The 9,859-nt window shown below is 55.5% G+C and overlaps 1 protein-coding gene across 1 annotated transcript in view; it reads right to left on the bottom strand.

Annotated features, from left to right (window-relative positions):
• TBX4 (T-box 4) overlaps positions 1-7,861 on the bottom strand; it is a 26,868-nt gene extending 19,007 nt beyond the window's left edge. The window contains exons 1-2 of the mRNA XM_011375110.1: positions 7,664-7,861; positions 6,749-6,843 (exon numbers count right to left, since the gene is read on the bottom strand). Coding sequence (XP_011373412.1) covers positions 6,749-6,843; positions 7,664-7,861 — 293 coding nt within the window. The remainder of the gene's footprint in view (positions 1-6,748; positions 6,844-7,663) is intronic.
• Positions 7,862-9,859: the final 1,998 nt, after the last annotated feature.

Genomic DNA, 9,859 nt, shown 5'->3' with positions numbered 1-9,859 from the left:
TTCCACAAGCTGTCAGACCCTACAGCAAGCCCAGGCCAGGACACTGAGGTGGAGGGTTCCGCCCCAGCCCCAGCCCAGCTCGAGTCTGTGCGCCCTCTCCCTTGGCTGCTGAGAGCACGGCACGGGGCCAGGGATGCGGGAGGTGTGTGACCATGCGTAGGCACAAGCGCATGTGATTGAGAGCACGGTGGAGTGCGCATGTGTGCATGTGTGCATGCCTGGAGGGAGGAGGGAAGTTCTAGCTGCAAGTCTAGGGACTTATAAACCGTGTGGAAGAATTTGTCTCAGATGTCAATTGAAAGCATTTTCAAATGTCTACCCCACCCCCTCTCCAGGAATGGGGGAAGTGAGAGGGCTCAGGAACCCAATCCTGCCTCCTTCTTACCAGCCCCCCTGCCTGGCCTGGGGGCACAGCTGGAGCCTGCACCACCCTCTTTCCTGGCCCAGCCTCTCCCCTGGTGGGCCTAAGCGGAAGGGAGGGAAGGCAGCAGCTGCCTCACCTCCCCCCTCCCTGGGGAAAGGCCAAGAATCCTGTCCCTTCCCGGCCACCATTTTGTAACTGCTACAGAAACAGCCACAAAATGGGGCAGCCCTGGCCGTGCTGGGTACCAGTGCCCAGCACTTACACCTGCTTCTCCTGTAATTATCTCAGGTGGCAACAGAAGAGAGCAGACATGGCTTTCCCCCAGGCCAGTGTCCACAAAGCGGGCTGGAAAAATAGGGCTCACTGCTGCTTGGACAGTCTCCATAACCTAGGCTGAGAAGAGGTAAGGGGCCCTGTCCTTCCCCTTCTCCCACCCCCCACTATGCACTTCATCCCAGCAGCTCAGGAGGCCAGGCTGACATTGACTAAGTGCCTTTTAGAAAGCCCCTAAGGAGCCTGTGCTCAGCCCCTAAGTCGCCGAGTTTGGCTTCTCCTAGAAGCAGACTGTAGACCAGATTCCTGACTGATAACAGCTCCAGGGAGGTTCTGCTGGAGTTGGGGCAGGGTTGGAAGGTATGTCTCAGCCTCTACCTCCCTGCTCATCCATTCCCTCTTCCTATGGCAGCGGCCCTCAGATGCAGGGAGGGAGGTTGAGATATTTGGTCTGAATGGGGAGTTCAGAAGTCTTCAAGAAAAGGCTGAGCCTCAGTGAGCTCCACTGTCTTCGCGGAAACGCATCTTTGTCTCTGTCAGGGTCCAGTTTGGTGACTGCTTCTGGTGAACATATTCTTTGGGGACCCTAGGCACAATCATTTCCTCACCTAGGGGGCTGCAGAAGGATGAAAGACTGCCTAGCGTGGGGAAAAGGCTGAGCGGAAGGGGAAGGACATATTCCAAACACCCCATAAGCTCCTGTCCAAGCTGAGGGCATTGCCCCTGGTTCCAGACATGGCTAGGAGCCCAGAGGCTGGACCTGGGGAAGGTTGGCCAGGTGGGCATGACTCAAGCCACAGAGGCCAGGCTAAGTTTGGGGGCTGGGACTTCCTCCAGGCTCACCCTCACTGTAAAGATCCTCTCTGCCGAAACAGACGAAGTGATGGCATGAGATGTAAATGGTTTCTGTGATTTAAGACAGAAAATGTACCTGAAAACCAACACCTATGGAGGAAATGAACACCTCAGTGGGAGGGGGAGGGCGAGGGCGAGGGCGAGGGCGGGCCAGAAAGGGAGGTAATGACTGAGCAGGCTGTACCCCACTCAGCCCTGCCACCAGCCTGGCTGTAAAGCCCTGGCTCGCCTGTCCCAGACACGCTGCGGCCCCGGCCCCCTCCCCACCCTCTCCCCGCGCCCCGCCAGCCCCTTCCCCACCCTCTCCGCATCCTCTCCTCATTCCACGTGCCCGGCGAGCCTGGTCTCTGCGCCCCTGGCGCGCTCTCCGAGTTCCCCACCCCTCTCGGGCTCCTGGACCCCCAGGCAGAAGGGGCGCTCCCCGGCACGCGGAAACGGCTCCGCCAGGGGGAATAAACAAGCCGCCTGCCCCGCCGGCCCGGGAGGAGATGAAAGCCCGGGGCTTCTCCTCTGATCATGAAACAGGCTCTGAAAGGGTGCGGGGCTGGAGCCATTATCTAGTTCATACTCGGAAATGGTTTTAGAATGAACTGCTAAGATAAGCTTCCTTGGACGTTTCTCGGTGTATGAGGCTTGCGGGGCACGGAGCAAGGCTTTTGGGGCAATCTGATTTTGGCAACAAATCCGTAAATGCAAACTCGCTGCTGAGAGGGGACGTGCAAGTTACAGCTGGGCTCAGAGAGCCGCCAATTCAAGGCGGTGACCTACTCGCGCCACCCCCACCCCCAATCCCGCAAGGGGGGCAGGGAATAGCGGATCCAGGGGACCCATCAGATTCTCTCTGCCTAGCTGGGCCCCCAAACTCCAAACCCACAGCAGCTCCGACTTCCTGGGTGGGTGGGTGGGGGCACCCAAAGATCAGCTACATATGCCTTCCCTTAAAAGTAGGCGTAAAACCAAATTGAGGGGGTGAGAAGTCTGGAAAGGAGTTCCCAGTGGGGTGTGGCGGTGACTGGGAGGGCACACACGAGAGGGATTCTGGGGGCCTGTAATGTTCTGTTTCTTAATCTGGGTGGTGGTCACATGGGTGTGTTCACTTCTGAAAGTCTACTGAGCTGTACAATTAAGAATTGTTCACTCTTATGCAGGAATGTTCCACTTCAATAAAACTGACATTAAAAATTATATATGTGTGGATACATATGTACACACACACACACATACACACACAGACTGTGGAGCCCAGAGTCTGAAAGGAATAGGCTGCAGGCAAAAGGTAGAGGGTGCACAGAAAACCCCACCCGTCTTTCTATCCCCAGTGCCTGGGGGTCTTGAGGAAGAATTCTAGATATGTTGGGAAGAGGCCAGGGCCCAGCAACCAAGGCTGAGTTTGGAGGAGTTTGTTGGGGGTGGGGTGACGGTGCTGCCCATACTGAGACCAAATCTCTTGTAGCCAAATGATTTCTGAGAGCAATACGAAGCTATGTAATTTATTTCCATGTTGTACACACACACACACACACACACACACACACACACGCACACACACACTCTCACAGAGTTTCCTAATTCGCTCAAAGCATTTTTAAGAAATATTTTCTCTGAGGTGGGGGGGGCAGGAGTGAGGGTGTGTGGAATGGATACTGTTTTAGAAAGTCAGTTGCTTCTCTTAGAATTTTTTTCTTAAGACATTTCCTTCTGATAGACTTTTGCTTTCAGAAAATACTTTAGAAAGAGATCAAAGCACTCTCTCCCCAACCCACTTTCCCAGTGTCTTCAACCCTTACTTCTCTTATCACCCACGCCACTGGGCTCTGACGCTCTGTATACAGAGTGAGGGCAATTGGCTTTGAAGCCCCGGATTAAGCCGGGCCAAATCCTTGCCTCAGAATAACAAACAATACAGGTTCAACAGGAGTTCTCATCAGTAGTTCATTTTTCAAACGCAAATTCACTGTCACTAACACAAGCAACATTGAACTCAACAGGCTATGAAGGCTGATAGTGGAGATTTATCTGGTGGCACAACCATGACCTAGGAGTAGAGCAGTCAGACGGTTAGGAAATTTTCATTTTGGGGAGGTTTATATTTAAATTTTTGTGGAGCTCACTTTTATCTGTGTTTGGGAGAAAATGCAGTTTCTCACATGTATCAAGCCTGGCAGGGATGTGAGGAGGCAGAGAGAGGAGGCTGTTCTCTGCAGTCAGTGACATAAACCCTATGGGCTTGGGGGCCTAAGAGGGACAGAGATTGGGTCTGGAGGGGTCTGGCCACATTGTACACCTGACAACAGGGGTTCCCGAACGTTAAGGATTCGATGTCTCACAATGTGGTTGGCATTTTATTCACCAGATCAAGTTGTTTGAGCATTCAAAGTCATTATCCCATGAAGAGGACTGTTCTCTCCTTCTGCCTTCGGACCTTCAAGGGCTTAAGGCAAGAAGCTTGTGACCCAAAGACTCAAACTGGCTTGAGAACATTCTGGCCATCCTTCTCTAGGACCAGCCCTTCCTTCAACCGGACAGCAATTATCCTGCCCCTAACCAGCCAAGCTCTCTAGGGCAGAGACTCCATTTAAATCATTGAACTGGGGCGCCTTAAATAAGCAATCAATTTCTCAAAGTTAAGGTTTTGTTCTGGGGATAGAGTATCATCTGCTTGGCTTCTGTCGACCTGGCAGCTTCCTAACCCTGCTTCTATCTACAAGAGCCAAGTGCTTTCACTCCTTTGGGGTCGAGTTTATGTTCTCTTGGTTCTCCTCCAGCTCTAAAAGTCTAGGAATCTGTGAGTCGAGGTTCAGGAGAAGGGTCCAGGCCAACTGCTGAGAAATGGAAGCATCCCAAGAAGGGTGCTGGTAGAGACCACAAAGACGAGAACAAAGAGAGGTGCTGGACAAGAGGTTGAAGAGTGATAAACCCAAGCAAACCATGCTGCCCATGGGAGGAAGACAATGAGGGGAGAGGCGGGACACAGGGATCAGAGCAGTGAAAGTGGCTTATGAAGTCAGTGGGCAGCCATGCAGGAGGAAAGGGGGTCTGTGAGAATGGTGGGAGAGGGGAGATGAGGCCAGTGACTTTCTTAAGGACTAGACCTGATATAAGGATAACTTTCTGCCAGAGAAATGAAAGACTGTGATGACTCCGCAATTGGCTAATACAATCACAGCCATTTAAAAATTATTATCATCATCCCCTGAGGCCCATCTCTAAGACTCCACTAGGATCAGGCACAAATGTCTGCCTGAAGTCAGTCACCTCTGGAAGAGTGTGTGTGGGGTGTGTGTGTGTGTGTGTGTGTGTGTGTGTGTGTGTGTGTGTTGGGGGAAGGGAGAAGGACCCAAGCAGATGCAGGAAACCCCACTGAGGAGAATCGCAAATGCCTTTTGTTTAAAATGGCAGAGGCCAGGCAAGCCCAAAGAACACAATGACCATCTATTTTTAAGAGACAAGGTTATTTCTGCTGCCTAAAAATGCAAGTTCTGGATCTTTCTCTGGCTTCTTTTCTTCCATCCACCCACCTTCACACCTGAAATCCCCTCAACAATTTACCATGCTCATCTGATCCCTGGTTTGAATAACCTAAAAAGAAAGGATGGCAGGTCACCTACAGTCACCATCTCTGTTTTACCTAATACCGCTAAGCCACAGGAAGTTCAGGGCTTTGCCCAAGTACACTGGGCTAGGAAGAGGCAGGGCTTGTGAAACTTGGTCCCGCACTGTCCTCAGTGACTATTTCATGTGGCAACCTCTACCAGGCTTCCATAATGTATCCTCCTTCCTCATCCTCAAAATGCAGCAAACTCAGACCCTGACTTCTCCCTGCTCCCTTGCCTGATAGAGACCCTGAGTGGCCTTGTCATCTCTCAGACTTAGGCTTGAAGGCAGACAAGTACTCAGACCCCAACCCCCACAAAACAAAGGAAACCTTGCGAGGGCTGCCAGTGAGCAGACAGGAAAGACCACAGCACCCCTATACTGCATACAGCAAACCACCAGTTTTTTGTTCCCTTTGAAAAGCCCACCATGCCCGAAGCAGTGCAACATAGTCCTCTAAAAGTAGAAGAAAAAATGCTGAGTGGATGCCAGACATTTCTCTAACTATGATTAATATTATTTGCATTTATTACATTATTATAGTTAGCATTTATTATGTGCTTACATGTACCAGGAGCTGTGCTAAGTGCTTCATATACAGCTGTATGAAGAAGGATCTATTATTTTACAGATAGAGATGAGGATGGGGCAGAGAACCTGAAGTACCTTGCCTGAGGGTTGCACAGATGGAAGTAGCTGAGCTGGAACTGAAGCCCCTGCTGTCTGACTCCAGATCCCTGGCCCCTGATGTTTCACCATCTTATTCCTCACAAAAAAAATAGTTATGACCCCACAGTTCAGACAAAGGGGCAGTTTCACACCTAACTTGTCCCTTAGGGATCAAAATCAAGTGTGAGTATGTGGAGGAGGCAAAGCAGGTAGGTGAGGGGGTTTCTGAATCTGAACTTTCCAGCTTCTCTGCAACAATCTCCCTTCACCTGATAACCACTCTCCTGCCATTTCTGCCCCACCCCAGACTACCACCGCCCCACCCCAGACCAACGCCCCAGCAAGAGTCTCTCCCTCTTGCCCGTCTGCATCTTCCTCCTCTCACACTCTCCTCCCCGGTTCTCTCCCACAGACACCAGCGCATTTTAAAGATGTTTCCACTTTATAAATCATCCCTCTCTGGCAGCCACCCCAGAGCTGCTCCCGGAACAACAAACACAGGGCCCTTGGCGGAGGAGGGGGCTGGCAACAGGAATAAACACCCCACCCCGTGGGATGAGAGACGTGGGGTTCACGCTGCCCCCCAAAAGTTATGGAAACAGGAAAACACGGTCCCGTCACCTTTCTCCATCTGTTGAGGGGCATCTCCTGGTCTCCAATCAATGCAATCCTGAGAAACCCTGTATGTCCCCATGGAGGTCGAAGCAGTCCCCCCGGGAGCCAAAAGTGCCTGAGCAGGGATCATTATTTGCATGTCATTTACATAGTGCTGTCCCTCTCCCCTTCAGTCCAGGGCTCTCTCTTCAAAGTAGCCCGCATCCGGCTTCGGCTTCGGGCAATCTAGTCGGAAGCCCAAGCCGGGGCTAAGGCCAGAGTGGTGGAGGGAACTCCAGTAGCCCCCCAGGCTGCAGACCGAGAGGACTGCTCAGGGAGCCCCCGGTGATCCCCATTGCTCCCACCTGTCATCCCCTAAGTAAATCTCCCCACGCTGACCTGCCCGCCTTGGTGATGATCATCTCCGTGCCCGCCTCGTGGAACTTCTTCCAGAGCTCCTTCTCATGCAGGCCCACCTTGATGTTCTCGATGGTCTAGGGATGGGAGGGAGGCGGATTTGTGTTGGCCTGGCCCGCGGCTTCACGCGGGACCCTCAGAAAAGAGAACGCAATCTAAGGACCTGTGCAGGACACTGCCAGTCCCGGGAGCCCCTGCCTCAAGACTTCGTTTCACGAAATTATTCTGTACCGTTGATAAATTTTTAAAAACGTACTCAGTGGCTGAAATCCCCTCCTTCGGAGCCAAACCTATGGATGGGCCGGCAGAGGACATATAAACTGACCTGCCATGGTAGATGACCCACTCGTATACAGACATAAACACTCCTGGTGGCCGGGCATAGCCGCACTGGCATAGCCGGGGAAGGGCGCACATCGCCTCGGCCGGACGCGCGCACTGGCGCACACTGCACGCGGACCCGCACAGGAATTCCTTTTATTGTCATCATCAAGTTATCACAGTGACCCTCTTGGTGATGTCCCCACGGCCTCCGAGCTCCGCGGCGGCGCCCGAACACACCCGGCTGGCCGGGGCCGCTCTTCCCGCCGAGTCCCAGGCTTTGGCACTCGGCCTCTCAGGGTCGTCGGAGCGGGACACTTGGCCCGCGCTCGCTCCGCTGCCGCCGGGGTCCCCTCCCCCGCCGGTCCCAGAGTAGCCCGGAGGGAGCCAAATGGAGGAGGGTCGAAAGGCAGAGTGAGCCCTGCCCGGGGGTTGCACCAACAGGCAGATAGTCCAGGACGCGGCCAGGTCCCCCCAAGAAGGGAGTCCGGCCGGCAGCGGGGCGGACTGACAGACACAGGCGGTGGACCTGCAGACAGACGCCCGACCTCTACCCGACGTCCGGCACGCCCCTACCTGCTCCGCGGCGGCGGCAGCGGCGACCTCCGCGCCGGGGCCCGGGGGGCTGCCGAGCGCAGCTCCGCTGAGGCCTGGCGTGGCCAGCGCGGGCTCAGGGGCGTTGGCGGCGTTGGCAGCGTTGGCCTCGCCACCGAGCGCTGGGCCCGGGGCCCGGAAGGCCTCCTCGCTCTCCGACAGGCCCTTATCCTGCAGCATCTCCTGCGGGCACAGCACACACCAGTCACGTGCCAGGTCCACACTGGCCAGAGGCCCTGCAGTACCTCTCGAGCCCAGCCGGGGGGCTTCAGGCCGGGAGGGGAGGCAGCCCCCCTGCACATGCACCCCGCCCCCTCCTGAGCTGGGAGAGGGAGAATATGCGGAGGGCAGGACCCTCGCCTCTTCCCTCTGGGTTCTGGACCTGGGAGGGTCTACCGTGCGGTACAGAGTCTGCCTGCCCTGGGGTGTGGGTCTGTGAGATGAGTAGGTCTGGGGGGGAAAGACCGCCCTCTAGGCATTGCCCCAGCTGCACCCCCAGTCCCGCCCTCCTGCTGGGCTCCACTGGAGCCTGGGTCTTTTGGTCTTTTTCGGCTGTTCCCTAATAACTGGAGTCCAGGCTCACTCTTGGGCCAGGGCAGCCAGGACACTTCCTGGGCAGGCAGGAGAGGAGAACCAGGCCAAGAAGGCAGCACTCGGGCTCCTGGGGCTCCACACCTGCAGAAAGGGCCTAGAGCTGGGCAGGTCCCTCAGACCCCCTGATCACCCATCTGCCCTCACCCACTCTCTCAGACAGCAGTCAGGCAGGGGCTTCCTGAATGAAAGGCTTTCATTCTCTCACATTCCCACTTCCACAGACACCTTGTATGTCACCCACGCGGGCAAATGCATCCTCACACCTACACATAGCACCCTCACACAGCCTCCTAGTCACCCAAGCAGCCACACTCTCTTAAGGTCGCTGTGTCAGCCAGGGGCTTCCCCAGCTTTGCACTCACATTCATACTCTCTGGCTCACTCACACTTTTAGCTCCGAAGGGCTCTGCAAAGGATCCAGACCCTTCTCAGTGAAGAATCAGGTCAGTTGGGTGGGTCCCCTTCACAGACACAGCTTGGCCCTGCCCCCAGGCACAGCAATCCTTCCCCAAGTGTCTAGGACTGTTCACTCACCTGCCCATGTACTTGCTCCCTTCTGGAAGCTGGTCCTTTGATATCAGGGGAACAGTCCAGCCTGCTTGGATCTGCCCCTCCTGCTTCCATCATGGGTGCAACCCAGCATTATCTCTGCTTCTCTTTTCTACCTCCCTGCTCTTCTCCCTTCTGGATCTGGGCAAGTTCTGGTGCAGCTTTCCATATGTCTCGTTGCCTCTTTTGTAACGGATCTTCCCCCTTTCTCCTCCTACCTTCTTTCTGTCCTCCCCTGAATCTCCCTGGGTATCACAACGCCCAGGCCCCCTGCCTTTCTTGTCCACTGACCTCCCCATCCCAGGGCCTAGACATCGGCTCACGGCTCACGGCTCACGGGGGCCTCACAAAGTAAATAAGCCAAGTGCAACTGAGGAGATAAAAAGAGACCGAGGCCGGCGGGGGCTGGGAAAAGCCCGTAAAGATAAGGTTGACAGCCTGGCTGGTCCTCAGGCCACAGGCGGCAGGGGAAAAGGCTCGCTCTGGCATGGCCACCGCCAGAACCCACCCTAGGCCACATGCGCATTACGGGGCCTAGAGTAGGAAACCCATGCGTCCCCAGGCGATGGGACACTGTGCAGTGAGGGTAGTCACGAGCTCTGGCCCGAGACGCTGGTTTCGACTATATCTGTGGTCAACCCGGATCGGTGCCCGAGATCGGCTGCTCCCAGGTGCGGCGGCCCGCGTGGGGCTAGGAGGAGGGGCTGCCTGGCGCGATACTGCTTTGACCACTAGGTCCTCTTCGGGACGCTTGTCACACCTGGAGCCGCGAAGCCGCGCGGTCCAGCAGGCGCCTAGGCCAATCCCGCCGCTCCTGCTGGAGTCGAAGCTTCGCCCTGCTCTCTTTCCTCTCCTCGGGGTTCGCCTTTTCTTTTTCTTTCAGCCAGGGAGCCACGTCCCGAAATCGCCACAGCTCACCCTAGCTGGAGCTCCCCGCTAATTTCCTTTTCTTCCCGCCCGGCTGGCCCAGAGCGGCCCTCCCGGCGGTCCCCTCCGCACAGCCGCGTCCAGCACCCAGCCGGGGGGCCCGCGGCC

Source organism: Pteropus vampyrus, unplaced genomic scaffold (assembly GCF_000151845.1).
Source record: "Pteropus vampyrus isolate Shadow unplaced genomic scaffold, Pvam_2.0 Scaffold261, whole genome shotgun sequence".
NCBI lineage: Eukaryota > Metazoa > Chordata > Mammalia > Chiroptera > Pteropodidae > Pteropus > Pteropus vampyrus.
Note: the sequence above shows the minus strand (reverse complement) of the source record. Positions and strands in the feature narration are given on the sequence as shown.